The sequence below is a fragment of the Delphinapterus leucas genome, chromosome X, assembly GCF_059928025.1.
Source record: "Delphinapterus leucas isolate spDelLeu-1000000601 "Yukka" chromosome X, BTC_Dleu_Yukka2, whole genome shotgun sequence".
NCBI lineage: Eukaryota > Metazoa > Chordata > Mammalia > Artiodactyla > Monodontidae > Delphinapterus > Delphinapterus leucas.
In genome coordinates, this window is record NC_143150.1 from 39,650,910 (window position 1) to 39,672,650 (window position 21,741).

Here is a 21,741-nt window from a genome sequence, read left to right on the forward strand (position 1 = left end):
CTTTAATTCTTCTAGGTGTTTGTTTTTTAATTATTCTAGGTCTTTGTTAAACATTTCTTGCATCTTCTCGATCTTGCCTCCATTCTTTTTCCGAGGTCCTGTATCATCTTCACTATCATTATTCTGAATTCTTTTTCTGGAAGGTTGCGTATCTCCACTTCATTTAGTTGTTTTTAAGTTTTTTTTAATATAAATGTATGTATTTTTTTTTTTGGCTGCATTGGGTCTTCGTTGCTGCATGCGGGCTTTCTCTAGTTGCGGTGAGTGGGGGCTACTCTTCATTGTGGTGCATGGCTTTCTCATTGAGGTGGCTTCTCTTGTTGCGGAGCACGGGCTTTAGGCGCGTGGGCTTCAGTAGTTGTGGCTTGTGGGCTCTAGAGCGCAGGCTCAGTAGTTGTGGCACACGGTCTTAGTTGCTCCTTGGCATGTGGGATCTTCCCGGACCAGGGATCGAACCCATGTCCCCTGCACTGGTAGGCAGATTCTTAACCGCTGCGCCACCAGGGAAGCCCCATTTAATTGTTTTTCTGGGGTTTTATCTTGTTCCTTCATCTGGTACGAAGTCCTCTGCCTTTTCACTTTGTCTCTCTATGAATGTGGTTTTCCTTCCACAGGCTGCAGAATTTTAGCTCTTCTTGCTTCTGCTGTCTGCCCTCTCCCAAACCACTTTAGCCACGACTTTTGCAAACATGAGAAAAAGCATCTGTGCCCAAGCTGTGGAAGGAAGTTACTCATCAGGGCTACTGTAAATGGTTGTATAGTTTGTACAACCGGCCATCAAAGTAAGTGGGGCTGAAATTACCAAGACCTGTGCCCACAGGTCTAGCATCACCCAAAGGACTGGTTTTTTGTTGTTGTTGTTGCTGTTGTTTTCTAATTCATCACAGTGGGTAGGTCCCACAGGGAGAATCTTTTTCTAGTTGGCACAAAGGCATCTCATAGGCTAGAGAGGACCTGTGATTACCAGAAGGACCTAGAACAGGAGAAATAGAATCATCACCCACCATTAGGTAACTCTCTGAAAAGCCGGAGAAGTCAGCTCTGCTTAGGGTCCTGCTGCTTCTGTTGTATGGAAATACCCTCTCCCAAGAAATCGCCAGAGGCCATTGCAAGGGATTGGCTAGCCTGAGCTACAAGGCAGTCAAGCTACGTTCTGAGGTGACTGGGAACGTTTCAGAGGGAGAGGCCCCATTTCCCAAAGCAACTTGAGAGCTGACCTGAATCCCTATCTCCCAATTCCCAGGCTGTCCGGTGCTGAGCAGCACATTGTTTTTATGTGCCCAGCCCACCCCATCAGCTCTGAGGTCACAGCCATGGTGGCCAGGTGAGCCAAAGGACCCAAGGTCAAGAGAAAGGAGTAGACAGTATCCAACTCCCGTGACCAACAGGAGACTTCTAAGACGGGCAAAGGGGAGGCGGGAGGAGCAGGATCCTCATCTCTCCTCAACCACCAGGGCCCAGGTAGATGGGCGCAGAGGCCCGGGGGAGCACCCAGCAACCAACAATTCAAGGACACAAGGACACCCACACAGAGGCACTGCAAAGACTTATTGGGATAGTAAGATGAATAGATTTAATCATTCTTGTTTGAAAAACAAGACATAAATTAGTATATATATAGAATTTATATATTTTATGTAGTATATATACTATATACAGACATTAGAAAATATGTTCTCTCCGTGAAGCCGAGGGAGAGGTGAAGGATGGCGGTGGAATGAATGACACAGGCGGGGCCTGAGTGGTGAAGGGGCAGGATCAAGATGTTGGGAGAAGAGGCAGACCACATCAGCAGGCAGGCTCGCGGTGGTCGCGGGGGGCAACGGTTCCCCACTGGCTGCATCTCTGGCCCATTAAACAACTTGGTCCTGTGGGAGGAGAGGCAAGGAAGAGGGGGCTGGCTTTTGCAGAAGGAGCTCCCCTAATCCTTGCCGGGAGGAAGCGCCACTCAGGGGGTCCTTTATCGCACTCGGGGATACCAAGGGTGGGTGCGGGTTAAGCACAGTGTACATCTTTATAAAACTCACATAAGAACGGAAGGTTTCACGTGAGCCTCTCACGGAATGATGAAAGAGAGGCAGACACAGGGCACGAGCTTGTGGGAAGTGGGGGGTATGGAGAGGTGGATGAGAAGCAATCTATACAGAAGAAACATTGGCTTTCTTTGTTCCCTACAATGGGCAATTAGTAGGGACTCCGTGTCTTCACTCCCAGGAACGTTGTAGTGGGGGCGGTGACGGCAGCAGATGTGTGTCAAGGAGGATGCTAAACAGTGTGGATTCCCTTCCAGATGACTCCAGGGGAGTGGGGGGAGAGAAAGAGAGAGAGAGAGAGAGAGAGAGAGAGAGAGAGAGAGGTGCCGGACTGCACCAGGTAAGGCGCTCAGCTTCTTTTCTTAGAGAGACAAATCCACAGGGTCAATACACAGCCAAAAGCATATACTCAGGGTTAACATATCACGCTAGCTTCCAGAAGTTTAAGATATAGTCATCAACAGCCCCCCTGGCCCCTCCCCCCCACCCCCACCCCCCACCCCCCACCCCCCATCTGTAGCTAAGTCGGACTCCTAAGGACAGTCTGTCTGGTAGAGAGATGTTGAGAGGAGCCGCACGCCGGCAGCGACAGCCCCTGCACTGGGCTGGGCCAGGCGGGCTCTGAGGCCTGCGCTGGGTCTCCCCAGGGCAGACGTGTTCACCAGGTACCTTACCCAGAATGAGCGGGGTGATCCCAGATGCTTGCTCCCTAGTGGACTGAGTCGCCCTGCCTGTCAGCGAGGGGCAGGGCACTTTGGGGATGGCTGGTGTGGAGCTACTGGGCCCGGGGGCGAGCGCTCCCTGAGGCCGCCAGCCTGCTGGGCCGGCCACAAACAGCTGAGCGCGGCTGTTTTCTGCAGACCCACTACCCGGGCACAAGCCCTCTGGGGTGGCTCCTGCCGAGTTAGTGTGAGCCCAGGGTGGGTGGGCACGTCTGGACTGCATGCCCGAGCCTCTCCGCTCGCTCGGCGCTGTGGCCTGCTGCTACTGCCACTGCTCCCCAGAGGGGCACAGGAGCCAAGAGGAGCTCAAGGCCCACGGGCCCCCTGCTTCAGGCCCGCCTCCCTCCGGCTACCACGATGGAGCAGGAAGAGGACCTGACGTCACGTCTCAGCCCTAGAGAAGAGAGGCTATACAGATCTGCGGCTGGCGTAGTGACGGGGGAGGGGGGGCCTTGGCCCTCACAGTGACGCCCAGAGGCCAGGGAAGGGCTGAGGATACCCAGGGTGGCAGTTGCCGGGAGCCCTCAGGGACAGCCTCAACGCACGGAGCTGTCACTCCCTGGAGACTGAGGGCTCTGGGACCCTGACTGGCCCAGCAGACACCTATACTCACCACAAGATGCAAAGACCACAAAGCTCAAACCTGGGGCCACGGTTGGGGAAGGGGGGCAGGCCCGAGCAGATGGCCTACTTGATAAGGGTTTTTAAGGAGCGGGTGAATGTGCTCATAACAGTCGCTGAAGTGGGGGAGCCCGGTGTGTGCCCCGCGGCTGCTGCCTGCTGCTGCTGCTTAAGGCTCCGGGCGGTGGACTCCTCGGCTGCGCGCAGCAGGAAGGTGTAGTTCCTCACCACCTCTTCCACCTTGGCCAGCAGCTCTTGGCGCTGGGCCTCAGAGCGCACGATGAACACCAGCCGCACGAACGTTTCAATGAGGCTGCTCAGCACCTGGAAGCTGCCCGTGATGGCCGCCAGCATGTGAGTGGGGCTCTTGTCCACGTTGGCCACGCGGCGGCAGGAGGCCCGGAGCTCCTTGAACTTGAGAGCCAGCTCGAGCTTGTACTCAGAGATCTGGGAGACGTAGGGCTTGGGGGCGCGGGCCTCGGGGCTGGCCACGCACTGCCTCAGGACCGTCAGCAGCTCGTTGGTGTCCAGCCGGGCGGCCAGGAAGCCGTCAGGCAGGCCGTAGGCATGGGCCCGCAGGGCATTGATCTTGGCCAGGCTCCCCTCGAAGGTGGACACCCGCAGGTCGATCTCCTGGGTGCGGGAGGCCTCCGGGCTGCTGCAGGTGGCGGCATCCAGCACCTGCAGGGTCCTGCTCACCACGGGCACCACCTGTTCGTCCAGCTTCATGCCGGGCAGGATCTTCATGGGGATGGAGTAGGAGAGCTCGTCCTTGCCATCGCTGGTGTCATCCATGTCGCACTTGCGGTAGTAGAAGCAGTAGCGGATGGAGCAGCACTTGCCACTCTCGCTGTCCTCGTCCAGCTCCGCGGGCTTCCGGTACACCTCTTCCGGCAGTGAGAACACGGCCATCTGTCTGGGGCCTTTGGTCTCAGGGGCAACGTGGACGTAGGAGGGGTCTCCCAGGGTCGGGGATTCCAGCGACATGCTTTTGGGACCCACGCCTAGGGGGAGGCCTGCCTCTACCTCCTTGGCCTCCCTGGGCAGCATGCCCAGGGGTGGGTGCGGGTAGACGTCCGAGGTCAGCGAGGCCCTGTCGCCCTGGTCCAGCTCACTGATGCTGTAGCGGCGCATCAGTTTCCTGTAGTTGGGAGCTCCTAGACACTCGCCCCCCGAGGCACATGTGGTTAGGCATGAAACCCCGCTCTCAGGGTCCGATCGGCACTCTCGGGATTCCAGGCTGGTGGAGCGGATGCGCCGGACACTGGTGGGGCTGCCGAGGCTCAAGCCTAGGCCGGCCTCTGGCTGCCTCTGGGTCGGGGGGACCCTGTCCCTCTCCCTCCCCCGGAGGCCAGGCACCGGCGTCTGGGGGGCCTGAGGCCGGGCCCCCCGGCACATGCGCTTGCAATCACAGCTGCGCCTCTGCTCTCGGGACATGCCGGGCCCCTGCTGCACGGGGCTGCTGCGGAGCTGGCAGCTGCAGCGGCCTGGAGCTGGGGGTTGCAGGTACTCGGTGCCCGACAGCTCCCCCTGGCTTGGTGGCTTGAGAAGTTCCTCAAGGAACTCCAGCTCATACTGCTTCACCTTCTGCAGCTGGGCCTGCCGCTCATCGGTCTCCTTCTTCTGGCGGGTTGGGAAGGTGGCAGAGAATAAGTTGCGGAGCCGGAAAGGACCCCGGGACGATTTGGGCTTGGTGGGGCCTTCGGAGGCCAAGTGGGCTCCATCCAGGGTCGTTTCGATCTTTCTGGAGGGCATGGTGCTCACCTGCCGGCTGGCAGCCTGAGGCCTCAGCGGGCTCTGGCCTCGCTGCTGACAGCTGGGGCTCTGGCCTCGTGGCGGACAGCTGGGGCTCTGCAGAACCATGGGGTAGCCGGCTCGGGGGACCAGGCTGGTGTCTTCAAGCTTGCTGCTTTGGGGGGTGCTCTCCAGCTGCCCCTTCTCCCCCTGGCCGGAGACGGTGCCCTGCTTGTGCAGGGAAGGCTTAGCACCCTCAGGCCCGCCCTTGCCCGCCACCTCCCCGGTACCTTGCTTGCCCACTGACTCTCGACTCACTCGAGAAAGATAGCTTTGGGGAGGGAAACTTTGAATAGGCAGCCTGTCCTCTTGTGAAGAGAGGTACAGGCTGTCAGCTCGGCTGCCTGTGGGTGCTCTGGAGCCGGAAGAGACTTCTGGGCTCAGCTGCGGCTGGGAATTCCGTGAGGCCTCTGGAGCACTGGGACTCATTTTGAACTTAAGATTCTTATTGGCACTGCTGCTCATCATGCTAACTTCTGGACTTCCCATGCTGACCTCTGACCTCCCCATGCTGGCCTCTAACCTCTCCCCACTGTTGGGGGGGCTCCCCAAGGCCCCACCAGGGGCAGATAGACTCTTAGTATGAACCACCTGCTGTAGGGCGGCCGAGATGATGGCTGGGGTCACACTGCCCTTTGGGTCCAGGATAAGCTTGGGGCTCAACCTGACCTCCTTGGGCAGGCTCTCCCTTAGCTCAGAGACCTGCTCTTCACTGAGGGACGGTGTGGCCGCCCTCAGTGACATCTCTAGGCCCGCCCGAGTGTGGCCAGGCCCTTTGTCCTCAGGAACTGGGGACAGCAGGCTCAGATTCTTCTGCTCACTCAGCTGAGGGGACAGTGCTGGGTGCACACCCAGGGCGTACGTTCGCTCGTTCTGTGGCTGCGCCTCTGACGGGGGCACCTTCCTCCGAGCACCAGGGGCGCCAGGACTCTGGCCTGTGACAGCTGGCTGGAGGGATGGGTTGGGATCCGGGCGCCCGAGAGAATAAGGGGCCGTGAGAACGGCCTGGGCTGCACAGCTCTGGATCCGGAAGGGCAGGTCCTTGCGGGCCAGGAGGCTGTCCTTGTTGAGATGCTGGGCCAGGAAGTAGGTGGTATTCTGGTGCTGCTTCATGGCTGACATCACCTCCGACATGTCCGTGAGCTCCGAAGAGTTGGTTTCGTGGCCCGAGTCCAGCGACGATTCAGGGGTGATTGTGGCCAGCACAATCAGACCTGGAGGGACAGGGATAGGGTCTGCAGCATTTACTCGTGTCAAGTCCTTTCCAACCATATGTAGAGAGTCTATGAGGGTCAAGGTTAGTCAGCAGGATTTCAAGCTGGAAAAAACCAGTCAGGCCTGGGGGGCCTGCAGGGCTGAGGGTGGGAGGTCGGGAGGGGAGGGGACAAAGAAAGGCAAGCTGGGAGAGGGGTGATGAAGGGCTGGAATCCGAAAGAGAAACAAAAGAGGCCTAGAGAAGATCTGGGCAGTTTGATGGCAAATTAACATGCAGATCACAGGCAAAACAACATGCTAATCATCACTATTTTTAGATTCAACAGCTAGGAAATTTTTGTTAATTGTCCTGAAGAGAGCCAGCAAAGAGAGCTCCCTCTCTCTCTGGCACTCCTCATCTGGCCAGGCCTGCCTACAGTCCCTGCAGCTGAGGCCATTTAGCTGAGCTTGGCCTCTCTCTGGCTATCACATGGGCCTCTAGCCTGGGAGCAGCCAGTGCTTGGAGCTCCAGACTCTGAGCAAAGAGAAATGCCAGGCCTGGGGGCCGAACACATGGGGGCTGCCCGACACCAAGGATGCGCTCACATACAGAAAAGGCAGGTACTCGCTCTGGTCAGCGAGGCTCCCTCTGACCCCAATTGCTTCACCCTCTCTGTCCACACTTGCCCTCGCCTCACAGGCTTTCTCATATGCCTTATTCCTCCCTATTTCCTTCCTGTCACTGTATCACTGACCTCTTTGTTTGAAGGCATATGCGTGTGGAAGGATGTATGTGTGACTATGGGTGCATGTCTGACATCCGTGCTTGTCTACAAGATGGATGTATGTGGGTCTATAACAGGGAATAGCATGCATGCTGTATAGTTTGCCCACCGAATAATAATAACAATAATAGTGGCTACCACTTACAGAGTCCTTACTATGTGCTAGGAAGTGTTTATGTACTTTGCATGAACGATCTCATTTAATCCTCACAACAACCCTACGTGATAGGACTATTGTTCTCAAATCCATTGAAGATGACAAAAGTGAGGCTCAGAGAGGGTTAAGTGCCTTGCCAAAGCAAAGGTGACACTGAAAGTGGTGAAGAAGCCAGGACTCGGATGCGTCTGAGAGCCAAAGCTCTTAGGCGGATAAAGGTCTCAGCCCTGAGCGGTGAGGGCTCCTGGCTCCCCTGATCCCAGGTCCCTAGGTGGTTAGTTGGTCATTTTGTTTTTCTTCCAGTCATATGCATGCTGGATGTTCTTTGCCTGTCTTCTATATGTCTCACAATCTTGCTCTGATCCTCCATCCTGGCCTGGCTCCGTAGCTGTCACGGCCCCAATCCCTGGGGTCCATCGGCAAGACATTTCCAAAGCGATAGGAATGGTGAGAGCCAGAGCTCTAGCGGGGGCTGAGCAGTAGATCCCTGCCGCAGCTTCGTCGCTCCCCCGACCCTACCTGAACTGTCTCTGGCCCATCCACTGCCCTGACACACCACGCTGACTTTGACCTCTGCTTGGGAAGAAGAAATGTCACCTGCTGGGTCTGCCTGGCCAGGAGAAGGAAAGGGAGGCAAGAGGGAGGAGGAACGCGCTGTTACCTGCAGTCTGAGGGGCTGGGGGGTGTGGTCCATCCTCTGAGGCTGCCAGGGCTTCCAGAGCCTGCAGAGTGGACACCAGGGCATCATCTAGCTCCTGGGCATGATCTCGGACTGTCCGGGTCTGCACGCTGTCAATCAGTGTCACCGGAATCTCATCGTACAGGAGCCCACGCAGGTGGCGTCCTTGCTCCTGGCTCTGGACGGCCCGGCGCTTGGGGTCCTCTTCATCAGAACTGTTGTCTCGGAAACCAGGAGGTGGGGCAGCAATGGAAGGCAACAGCGAAGTGCTCTCATCTTCCTCCTCTTCCTCCTCCTCACTCCCGGGGGGTGGGAGGGACATCAAGTCTACCATATTGTCACGAGAGGAGCCAGACCTCCCACCTTTGCGAGGGCCCAGCTGCTCCTGGAGTTTGGCTTTGCAAGAGTCACAGTAGAAATTCAGGGCTTCAGCCCCAAGGGAATTGTCCAAAGTGTAGGACCGGGCCCTGCTGGCACAAGGCTCATGGTCTAGGCTAGCTGCATCAAAGTCAACAGGGATCACATAACCTTGGCCAGAACTCTTGGACGTGGGGTCAGACTTGGTCCGGGGCCTGGTCTCCTCAAAGAAGATTAAGTTCTCATTGACATCTGTCCGGCTTTCCTGATCCTTCCTTTGTTCCCGCATGTGGAGGTAGCAAAAGCTGACAAGCTCAGAGTCGGCAGGCGGGGGCGTGCAGCGGCTCGACTTCCTGGGGCTGGTGCCCATGCTGCCCACATAACTACTCTCCTTTTTCCCCAGGTGGCCCCCAGTGACAGGGCGGTGGGCGCTGTGCATGTAATCTAAACCCAGAAAGAGAATCAACACATGAGCCCTGGTGCTGAGGACTGTGGCCGAGTTTCCTTGGAGTCTCGGGCCTGGGTCTCTGGAGCCCAGTTGGGTGGTAGGTACTGAGAGGGAGCATTATCTGGCTGCTAGAAAGGAGGGCAAGGGGCAGCCACGCTGCTGCTGCCCCTGAAAGTAAAGTGAGTGGAATCAAATGGCCTGGGCTGCTAATAGCCCCATCACCTGTGAAATGGGAAAAGGCATGGGCTGGGGTGGGGGTGAACACCTTGGTATCTGGGCACAGCTGGACTCTTACACGGGTATGTCTGGTCTGAGAGTCAGCTGTAGGGTGAGGTTTGTTTTATGTCCCCCCTGGAACTGTCCCTGTCTCAAACCCCAATCTGTTCAGAACCTGAACCACCCCCAGTGCTCTGTTACACTCGTGTTATGCTGGATCTCTTGAGGCAGAAGGAAATGAATCTGACAGGTTAGGAGTGGTTCAGTGGGCAAGTGTAAAATAGGCTAGTACAATCCCAAGAGTGTGTATTTCAAAGAGGATTTTCGATGGAGGGGGCCCTAAAAGAATAGAGCCCTACTAGTAAAATTCAGTATATCTGAATGTGTAAAGCATATGAGGGATACGCTGGGATGTGGGAGGAGGGTAGGGGGAGCACTTTTGTCAACTCCTCAAATCATAGGACTTCTCTGTATTCATACAGGGCTAGGCTGCCTGCTCTACATACATGTGGCAAAATGTTCTAGTCAAAAGTTTTTAACGATGGTAAGTGTGTGCATCTGAGAATTATCCATAGCAAATGCTTTCTTTCTGGTTTCTCTCTTTTAGTCTGTTTTGGGGACCCCTTCCCATGTTATCTGTGAGAATATACTCAGACAATGCCAATTCCCTTTGCTATCAGCAGACAGACAGACAGATGGCAGGCATTAACTTAGGCTAAAGTCATAAACATGATCCTATTTAATCCTCACAACAACCCAGTGAGGTAGGTGCTATCATATCCCCATTTTACAGACAAAGAAACTGATCCATTCGTTTTGTGACTTACACAAGGTCACATGAGTTGTAAATGGCAGTATGGATTCTTTTTTATTTTTTTCTTGGCCGTGCCACGTGGCTTGTGGGGTCTTACTTTCCCGACCAGGGATTGAACCTGGGCCCTTGGCAGTGAAAGCACAGAGTCGTAACCACTGGACCGCCAGGGAATGCCCTGGCAGTCTGGATTTGAGCCCAGGTTTGAGGGTCTACAAAGCCCATGTTTCTTTTTTTTCTTAAACATCTTTATTGGAGTATAATTGCTTTACAGTGGTGTGTTAGTTTCTGCTTTATAACAAAGTGAATCAGTTATACACATACATATGTCCCCATATCTCTTCCCTCTCGCGTCTCCCTCCCTCCCATCCTCCCTATCCCACCCGTCTAGGTGGTCACAAAGCACCGAGCTGATCTCCCTGTGCTATGCGGCTGCTTCCCACTAGCTATCTACCTTACGTTTGGTAGTGTATACATGTCCATGCCACTCTCTCACTTTGTCACAGCTTACCCTTCCCCCTCCCCATATCCTCAAGTCCATGCTCTAGTAGGTCTGTGTCTTTACTCCTGTCCTGCCCTTAGGTTCTTTATGACCTTTTTTTTTTTTAGATTCCATATATATGTGTTAGCATACGGTATTTGTTTTTCTCTTTCTGACTTACTTCACTGTATGACAGACTCTAGGTCCATCCACCTCACTACAAATAACTCAATTTCGTTTCTTTTTATGCAAAGCCCATGCTTTTTAACCATTACCCTATAGTTCATCATGATTCTTAAGATGCTGGGAAAAAAAAAATCTCAAATGCCCTTCAAATTCCAGCTGGACAGGGTCAATGTGTCAGTGTTGCTTTTTATTAGTGCTTACAGTCATCACAAAAGCATGGTGCTGTCACTTAACAATGGAGCCGTGGAATACATGAAGCAAAACCTGACTGAATTGAAAGAAGAAATACACAACTCAACTGCAATAGTTGGAGACTTCAATACCCTACTTTCAATAATGGATAGAGCAACTAGGCAGAAGATCAACAAGGAATAGAGGACCTGAACAGCACTATAAACCAACTAGACCTAATAGAAATCTACAGAGAGAGGGGGAAGATGGCAGAAGAGCAAGACGCGGAGACCACCTTCCTCCCCACAGATACACCAGAAGTACATCTACACGTGGAACAGCTCCTACAGAACACCTACTGAACGCTGGCAGAAGACCTCAGACCTCCCAAAAGGCAAGAAACCCCCACGTACCTGGGTAGGGCAAAAGAAAAAACTGAGACAAATGAATAGGGACGGAACCAGCACCAGTGGGAGGGAGCTGTGAAGGAGGAAAGGTTCCCACACACTAGAAGCTCCTTCGCAGGTGGAGACTGCGGGTGGCGGAGGCGGGGAAGCTTCGGAGCCGCGGAGGAGAGCGCAGCAACAGGAGTGCGGACGGCAAAGCGGAGAGATTTCCGCACAGAGGATCGGTGCCGACCAGCACTCACCAACTCAAGAGGCTTGTCTGCTCACCCGCCGGGACGGGTGGGGGCTGGCAGCTGAGGCTCGGGCTTCGGAGGTCGGATCCCAGGGACTGGGGTTGGTTGCGTGAACACAGCCTGCAGGGGGTTAGTGCACCATGGCTACCCAGGAGGGAGTCCGGGGAAAAGCCTGGACCTGCCGAAGAGGCAAGAGACTTTTCCTTTCCTCTTTGTTTCCTGGTGCACAAGGAGAGGGTATTAAGAGCGCTGCTTAAAGGAGCTCCAGAGACGGGCGCGAGCCGCGGCTAACAAAGCGGACCCCAGAGACGGGCATGAGACGCTAAGGCTGCTGCCGCCGCCACCAAGAAGCCTGTGTGCGAGCACAGCTCACTATCCACACCCCCCTTCCGGGGAGCTTGTGCAGCCCGCCACTGCCAGGGTCCCGGAATCCAGGGACAACTCCCCTGGGAGAACGCACAGCATGCCTCAGGCTGGTGCAGTGTCACAGCTGCCTCTGCCACCACAGGCTCGCCCCCCACTCCGTGCCCTTTCCTCCCCCCGCGGCCTGAGTGAGCCAGAGCCCCCAAATCAGCAGCTCCTTTAACCCCATCCTGTCTGAGTGAAGAACAGACGCCCTCCGGCAACCTACACACAGAGGCAGGGCCAAATCCAAAGCTGAACCCCAGGAGCTGTGCGAACAAACAAGAGAAAGGGAGATCTCTCCCAGCAGCCACAGGAGCAGGGAATTAAATCTCCACAGTCAACTTGATGTACCCTGCATCTGTGGAATACCTGAATAGACAACAAATAATCCCAAATTGAGGAGGTGGACTTTGAGAGCAAGATTTATTATTTTTTCCCCTTTTCCTCTTTTTGTGTGTATGTGTATGATTCTGTGGGAGATTTTGTCTGTATAGCTTTGCTTTCACCATTTGTCCTAGGGTTTTATCCGTCTGTCTTTTTTTTTTTAATTAAAAAAAATTTTTTTCTTAATAATTATTTTTTTATTTTAATTATTTTATTTTACCTTACTTTATTTTCTTTTATCCCCTTTCCTCCTTCCTTCCTTCCTTTTTTTTTTTGCATTATGCGGGCCTCTCACTGTTATGGCCTCTCCCATTGTGGAGTACAGGCTCCAGACGTGCAGGCTCAGCGGCCATGGCTCACAGGCCCAGCCACTCCGCGCCATGTGGTATCTTCCCGGACCAGGGCACGAACCCGTGTCCCCTGCATTGGCAGGCGGACTCTCAACCACTGCGCCACCAGGGAAGCCCTCTTTCTTTCTTTCTTTCTTTCTACTTTTTCTCCTTTTATTCTGAGCCGTGTGGATGAAAGGCTCTTGGTGCTGCAGCCAGGAGTCAGTGCTGTGCCTCTGAGGTGGGAGAGCCAAATTCAGGACCCTGGTCCACAAGAGACCCCCCAGCTCCACATAATATCAAATGGCGAAAACCTCCCAGAGATCTCCATCTCAACACCAACACCCAGCTTCACTCAACAACCAGCAAGCTACAGTGCTGGACACCCTATGCCAAACAACTAGCAACACAGGAACACAACCCCACCCATTAGCAGAGAGGCTGCCTAAAATCATAATAAGTCCACAGACACCCCAAAACACACCACGAGACGTGGACCTGCCCACCAGACAGACAAGATCCAGCCTCATCCACCAGAACACAGGCACTAGTCCCCTCCACCAGGAAGCCTACACAAACCACTGAACCAACTTTAGCCACTGGCGACAGACACCAAAAACAACGGGAACTACGAAGCTGCAGCCTGCAAAAAGGAGACCGCAAATACAGTAAGATAAGCAAAATGAGAAGTAAGAAAAACACATAGCAGATGGAGGAGAAAGATAAAAACCCACCAGACCTAAAAATGAAGAGGAAATAGGCAGTCTACCTGAAAAAGAATTCAGAGTAATGATAGTAAAGATGATCCAAAATCTTGGAAATAGAATAGACAAAATGCAAGAAACATTTAACAAGGACCTAGAAGAACTAAAGATGAAACAAACAACGATGAACAACACAGTAAATGAAATTAAAAATACTCTAGAAGGGATCAATAGCAGAATAACTGAGGCAAAGGAACAGACAAGTGACCTGGAAGATAAAATAGTGGAAGTAACTACTGCAGAGCAGAATAAAGAAAAAAGAATGAAAAGAACTGAGGACAGTCTCAGAGACCTTTGGGACAACATTAAACGCACCAACATTCAAATTATAGGGGTTCCAGAAGAAGAAGAGAAAAAGAAAGGGACTGAGAAAATATTTGAAGAGATTATAGTTGAAAACTTCCCTAATATGGGAAAGGAAATAGTTAAGTCCAGGAAGCACAGAGAGTCCCATACAGGATAAATCCAAGGAGAAACACACCAAGACACATATTAATCAAACTGCCAAAAATTAAATACAAAGAAAACATATTAAAAGCAGCAAGGGAAAAACAACAAATAACACACAAGGGAATCCCCATAAGGTTAACAGCTGATCTTTAAGCAGAAACTCTGCAAGCCAGAAGGGACTGGGAGGACATATTTAAAGTGATGAAGGAGAAAAACCTACAACCAAGATTACTCTACCCAGCAAGGATCTCATTCAGATTTCATGGAGAAATTAAAACCTTTACAGACAAGCAAAAGCTGAGAGAGTTCAGCACCACCAAACCAGCTTTACAACAAATGCTAAAGGATCTTCTCTAGGCAAGAAACACAAGAGAAGGAAAAGACCTACAATAACAAACCCAAAACAATTAAGAAAATAGGAACATTAATTACCTTAAATGTAAATGGATTAAATGCTCCCACCAAAAGACACAGACTGGCTGAATGGATACAAAAACAAGACCCATATATATGCTGTTTACAAGAGACCCACTTCAGACCTAGAGACACATACAGACTGAAAGTGAGGGGATGGAAAAAGATATTCCATGCAAATGGAAACCAAAAGAAAGCTGGAGTAGCAATTCTCATATCAGGCAAAGTAGACTTTAAAATAAAGACGATTAGAAGAGACAAAGAAGGACACTACATAATGATCAAGGGATCGATCCAAGAAGAAGATATAACAATTGTAAATATTTATGCACCTAACATAGGAGCACCTCAATACATAAGGCAAATACTAACAGCCATAAAAGGGGAAATCAACAGTAACACATTCATAGTAGGGGACTTTAACACCCCACTTTCACTAATGGACAGATCATCCAAAATGAAAATAAATAAGGAAACACAAGCTTTCACTGATACGTTAAACAAGATGGACTTCATTGATATTTATAGGACATTCCATCCAATAACAACAGAATACAAATTTTTCTCAAGTGCTCATGGAACATTCCCCAGGATAGATCATATCTTGGATCACAAATGAAGCCTTGGTAAATTTAAGAAAATTGAAATTGTATCAACTATCTTTTCCGACCACAACACTCTGAGACTAGATATCAATTACATGAAAAGATCTGAAAAAAATACCAACACATGGAGGCTAAACAATACACTACTTAATAACGAAGTGATCACTGAAGAAATGAAAGAGGAAATGAAAAAACACCTAGAAACAAATGACAATGGAGACACGACGACCCAAAACCTATGGGATGCAGCAAAAGCAGTTCTAAGAGGGAAGTTTATAGCAATACAATCCCACCTTAAGAAACAGGAAACATCTCGAATAAACAACCTAACCTTGCACCTAAAGCAATTAGAGAAAGAAGAACAAAAAAACCCCAAAGTTAGCAGAAGGAAAGAAATCATAAAAATCAGATCAGAAATAAATGCAAAAGAAATGAAGGAAACAATAGCAAAGGTCAATAAAACTAAAAGCTGGTTCTTTGAGAAGATAAACAAAATTGATAAACCATTAGCCAGACTCATCAAGAAAAAAAGGGAGAAGACTCAAATCAATAGAATTAGAAATGAAAAAGGAGAACAACTGACACTGCAGAAATACAAAGGATCATGAGAGATTACTACAAGCAACTCTATGCCAATAAAATGGACAACCTGGAAGAAATAGACAAATTCTTAGAAATACACAACCTGCCAAGACTGAATCAGCAAGAAATAGAAAATATGGTCAGACCAATCACAAGCACTGAAATTGAAACTGTGAATAAAAATCTTCCAACAAACAAAAGCCCAGGACCAGATGGCTTCACAGGCGAATTCTATCAAACATTTAGAGAAGAGCTAACACCTATACTTCTCAAACTCTTCCAAAATATAGCAGAGGGAGGAACACTCCCAAACTCATTCTACGCGGCCACCATCACCCTGATACCAAAACCAGACAAGGATGTCACAAAGCAAGAAAACTACAGGCCAATATCACTGATGAGCATAGATGCAAAAAACCTCAACAAAATACTAGTGAACAGAATCCAACAGCACATTAAAAGGATCATACACCATGATCAAGCGGGGTTTATTCCAGGAATGCAAGGATTCTTCAATATATGCAAATCTATCAATGCGATAAACCATATTAACAAATTGAAGGAGAAAAACCATATGATCATCTCAATAGATGGAGAAAAAGCTTTCAACAAAATTCAACACCCATTTATGATAAAAACCCTGCAGAAAGCAGGCATAGAGGGAACTTTCCTCAACATAATAAAGGCCATATATGACAAGCCCACAGCAAACATCATCCTCAATGGTGAAAAACTGAAAGCATTTCCACTAAGATCAGGAACAAGACAAGGTTGCCCACTCTCACCACTCTTATTCAACATAGTTTTTGAAGTTTTAGCCACAGCAATCAGAGAAGAAAAGGAAATAAAAGGAATCCAAATCGGAAAAGAAGAAGTAAAGCTGTCACTGTTTGCAGATGACATGATACTATACACAGAGAGTCCTAAAGATGCTACCAGAAAACTACTAGAGCTAATCAATGAATTTGGTAAAGTAGCAGGATACAAAATTAATGCACAGAAATCTCTGGCATTCCTATATACTAATGATGAAAAATCTGAAAGTGAAATCAAGAAAACACTCCCATTTACCATTGCAACAAAAAGAATAAAATATCTAGGAATAAACCTACCTAAGGAGACAAAAGACCTGTATGCAGAAAATTATAAGACACTGATGAAAGAAATTAAAGATGATACAAATAGATGGAGAGATATACCATGTTCTTGGATGGGAAGAATCAACATTGTGAAAATGACTCTACTACCCAAAGCAATCTACAGATTCAATGCAATCCCTATCAAACTACCACTGGCATTTTTCACAGAACTAGAACAAAAAATTTCACAATTTGTATGGAAACACAAAAGACCCCGAATAGCCAAAGCAATCTTGAGAACGAAAAAAGAAGCTGGAGGAATCAGGCTCCCTGACTTCAGACTATACTACAAAGCTACAGTAATCAAGACAGTATGGTACTGGCACAAAAACAGAAAGATAGATCAATGGAACAGGATAGAAAGCCCAGAGATAAATCCACACACATATGGACACCTTATCTTTGATAAAGGTGGCAGGAATGTACAGTGGAGAAAGGACAGCCTCTTCAATAAATGGTGCTGGGAAAACTGGACAGGTACATGTAAAAGGATGAGATTAGATCACTCCCTAACACCATACACAAAAATTAAGCTCAAAATGGATTAAAGACCTAAATGTAAGGCCAGACACTATAGAACTCTTAGAGGAAAACATAGGCAGAACACTCTATGGCATAAATCACAGCAAGATCCTTTTTGACCCACCTCCTAGAGAAATGGAAATAAAAACAAAGATAAACCAATGGGACCTAATGAAAGTTCAAAGCTTTTGCACAGCAAAGGAAACCATAAACAAGACCAAAAGACAACCCTCAGAATGGGAGAAAATATTTGCAAATGAAGCAACTGACAAAGGATTAATCTCCAAAATTTATAAGCAGCTCATGCAGCTCAATAACAAAAAAACAAACAACCCAATCCAAAAATGGGCAGAAGACCTAAATAGACATTTCTCCAAAGAAGATATACAGACCGCCAACAAACACATGAAAGAATGCTCAACATCATTAATCATTAGAGAAATGCAAATCAAAACTACAATGAGATATCATCTCACACCAGTCAGAATGGCCATCATCAAAAAATCTAGAAACAATAAATGCTGGAGAGGGTGTGGAGAAAAGGGAACACTCTTGCACTGCTGGTGGGAATGTGAATTGGTTCAGCCACTATGGAGAACAGTATGGAGGTTCCTTAAAAAACTACAAATAGAATTACCATATGACCCAGCAATCCCACTACTGGGCATATACCCTGAGAAAACCAAAATTCAAAAAGAGACATGTACCAAAATGTTCATTGCAGCTCTATTTACAATAGCCCGGAGATGGAAACAACCTAAGTGCCCATCATCGGATGAATGGATAAAGAAGATGTGGCACATATATACAATGGAATATTACTCAGCCTTAAAAAGAAATGAAATTGAGTTATTTGTAATGAGATGGATAGACCTAGAGTCTGTCATACAGAGTGAAGTAAGTCAGAAAGAAAAAGACAAATACCGTATGCTAACACATATATATGGAATTTAAGAAAAAAAAGGATGTCATGAAGAACCTAGGGGTGGGACGGGAATAGAGACGCAGACCTACTAGAGAACGGACTTGAGGATATGGGGAGGGGGAAGGGTGAGCTTTGACAGGGCGAGAGAGAGTCATGGACATACACACACTAACAAACGTAGTAAGGTATATAGCTAGTGGGAAGCAGCCGCATGGCACAGGGATATTAGCTCGGTGCTTTGTGACAGCCTGGAGGGGTGGGATAGGGAAGGTGGGAGGGAGATGTAAGAGGGAGGACATATGGGAACATATGTATATATATAACTGATTCACTTTGTTATAGAGCAGAAACTAACACACCATTGTAAAGCAATTGTACCCCAATAAAGATGTTAAAAAAATAAAAAAAATAAAAAAATAAAAGGAATGTAATCATATAAAGTATGTTTTTTGAGCACAACAGAATTAAATTAGAAATTAATAACAGAAGGAAATTTGCAAAATTTATATACGCGTGGAAATTAAATAAAACATTCCTAAATAACCAATGGGTCAAAAGAGGAATCAAAGGAAATTCGAAAATACTTGGACATGAATGAAAATGAAGACAGTATATGAAAACTTATGAGATCTAACTAATGTAGGGTTTAGAGGGAAATTTATCAACACCTACATTTAAAAAAGAAGAAGGATTTCACATCAATTACCTGACCTTCCACCTTACAAAACTTGAAAAAGAAGAGCGAACTATGGGAATTCCCCGGTGGTCCAAGTGCTTAGGACTCGACGCTCTCAGTGCTGTGGCTCAGGTGCAGTCTCTGGTCAGGGAACTAAGATCCTGCAAGCCACACAGCGCAGCCAAAAACAAAACAAAACAAAACAAAACAAAGCAAACAAAAAAACAAACTAAACCTAAAACAAAGCAAGCAGAAGGAAATAAGTAATAAAGTATAGAGGATACAAAAATGGAGAAAAATAAATGAAACTAAAAGTTGGTTCTTTGAAAAGATCAATAATAATAACAAACCTTTAGCTGTACAGACCAGGCAAAAAAGAGAAGATTCAAATTACTAAAATCAGGAATGAAAGAAGGGACATCACTGCTGACTCTACAGGTATGGAATCATTTATAAGGTGAATATTTTGAATAAGCTTATGCCAACAAATTAGATAACCTGAGATAAAATGGACAAATTCCTAGATATATACAAATTACCAAACCTGACTTAAGAAGACAGAAAGTCTGAATAGGCCAATAACAGGAAGATAAACTGAATTAGTAATTAACTCTCCCCAAATCAATCAATCAAGTCAGTCAGTCAGTCAGTCAGTCAGTCAGTCTGTCAGTCCAGGCCGAAATGGCTTCACTGGTGAATTTTGTCAAATGCTCAAAGAAGCATTTAGAGTAATTTTTCAAAAACCTTCCAAGAAATAGAAAAGGAAGGGATACTTCTCAACTCATTTTGTGATGCCAATATTACCTTGCTACCATAACCAGACAAAGACATCACAAGAAAACTACAGACCAATATTTCTTATGAATTTAGATACAAAATATAGATCTCAACAAAATACTAGCAATCTGAATCCAGAAACATATACCAAGAATTATACACCAAGACCAAGTGGGATTTACTGCAGGAATGCAAGGTTGATTTAACATCCAAAAATCAATTAATATAATACACCATGTTAATAGAACAGAGGACAAAAGCCACATGATCATCTCAATAGACACAGAAAAATCACTTGACAAAGTCCAACACCTTTCATGATAAAACTCGACAAAATAAAAGGGAACTTCCTCCACACGATAAAGGTTAACTATAAAAAACCAAAGCTGGGCTTCCCTGGTGGTGCAGTGGTTAAGAATCCACCTGCCAATGCAGGGGACATGGGTTCAAGTCCTTGTCCGGGAAGATCCCACATGCCGCAGAGCAACTAAGCCCGTGTGCCACAACTACTGAGCCTGTGCTCTAGAGCCTGCAAGCCACAACTATTGAACCCGTGTGCCACAACTACTGAAGCCCATGCGCCTAGAGACCGTGCTCCGCAACAAGAGAAGCCACCGCAATGAGAAGCCTGCGCACCTCAATGAAGAGTAGCCCCCGCTCACCGCAACTAGAGAAAGCCTGTGCACAGCAACGAAGACCCAACACAGCCATAAATAAATAAACAAACAAATAAATAAATAAAAACAAAGCTTAACATCATACTCGATGGTGAAAGACTGAAAGCTTTCCCCCTAAAATAAGGAAAAGTCCAGGATTTCCATTTTCACCACTTCTATTCAACACCATACTTGGATTTCTAGCCACGACAATTAGACAGTAAAATGAAATACAGTCATCCAGACTGGAAAGGAAGAAGTAAAACTATCTCTATTTGTAGATGACATGAACTTATATAAAGAAAAATCCCAAGGAATCCACTAATAAGCTATTAGAACTAATAATCTCAGCAAGGTTACATACAGGATAAAAGTTTAATATACAAAAATCAATTGTATTTTTATGCCCTAGCAATAAACAATCTAATTGTAAAATTAGGAAACAATTCTATTTATAATAGCATCAAAAAGAATAAAATACTTAGGTATAAATTTAATAAAAGAAGTACAAGACTTGTATACTGGAAACTACAAAACATTTGTGAAAGAAATTTGAAGAAGATTTAAATAAATGGAAAGACTCTATGTTCATGGACTGGAGGACTTAATATGGCTAAGATGGCAATACTTCCCAAATTGATCTATAGATTCAACACAGTCCCTATCAGAATCCCAGCTGACTTTGTAGAAACTGATAAGGTAATTCAAAATTTCACATGGAATCACAAGAGACCTAGAATAACCAAAACAATCTTAAAAAGAAGAACAAAGCAGGAGGACTCATACGTCCCAATTTTAAAACTTAACTATGAAGCAATGGTAATCAAAACTGTGGTACTGGCATAAGACTTAGACATTATAGGTTATATGGAATAGAACTGAGAGTCCAGAAATAAACTCTCTTTTATGGTCAAATAGCCCAATTTAAAAATGAGCAAAGGATTTGAATAGATATTTCGCAAAAAAAGATATGCAAATGACCGATAAGCACACGAAAAGATGCTCAACATCACTAATTATTATGGAAATGCAAATCAAAACTACAGTGAGATACCACTTCACATCCGCTACAATGGATATAATAAAAAAGATGAACAATACAAGTGTTGGCGAGGATATGTTGAAATTGTAACCCTCCAACATTTCTGATGGGAATGTAAAATGATGCAGTCACTTTGGAAAACAGTCTGCAGTTTCTCAAAATTAAACATAGAACAGCAATCTTACTCCTAGATATAAATACCCAATAGGAATAAAAAAATGTGTCCCTACAAAAACTTGTACATCAATGTTTATAACATCATTATTCATAACAGCCAAAAGGTGGAAACAACCCAAATGTCCATCAGCTGATGAATGGATAAACAAAATGTGGTCTATCCATACAAAGGAATATTATTAGTCAACAAAAAGAAATGAAGTACTGATACATGCTGCAACATGGATGACCCTTGAAAATATTATGCTAAGTGAAAAAACCAAGCTACAAAAAGACCATATATTATATAATTCCATTTATACAAAATGTCCAGAATAGGCAAAGCTATAGAGACAGAAAAGTCAATTAGTGGTTGCTTAGGGCTGGGTGGGGGAATGGGAATGAGTGCTAATGGGTACAGAGTTTGTTTTAGAAGGGGTGAAAACATTCTAAAACTAAATTGTGGCAAGGGGCTTCCCTGGGGGCGCAGTGGATGAGGATCTGCCTGCCAATGCAGGGGACATGGGTTCGAGACCTGGTCCGGGATCCCACATGCCACGGAGCAACTAAGCCCGTGCACCACAACTACTGAGCCTGTGCTCTGGAGCCAGCGAGCCATA

At 47.4% G+C, this 21,741-nt stretch overlaps 1 protein-coding gene across 1 annotated transcript in view; it reads right to left on the reverse strand.

Annotated features, from left to right (window-relative positions):
- Positions 1-2,558: 2,558 nt before the first annotated feature.
- Positions 2,559-21,741, reverse strand: part of FRMPD3 (FERM and PDZ domain containing 3) — a 64,130-nt gene continuing 44,947 nt past the window's right edge. Inside the window, 2 exon segments of the mRNA XM_022556753.2 lie at positions 2,559-6,384; positions 7,968-8,786. Coding sequence (XP_022412461.2) covers positions 3,443-6,384; positions 7,968-8,786 — 3,761 coding nt within the window. The 3' untranslated portion in view covers positions 2,559-3,442.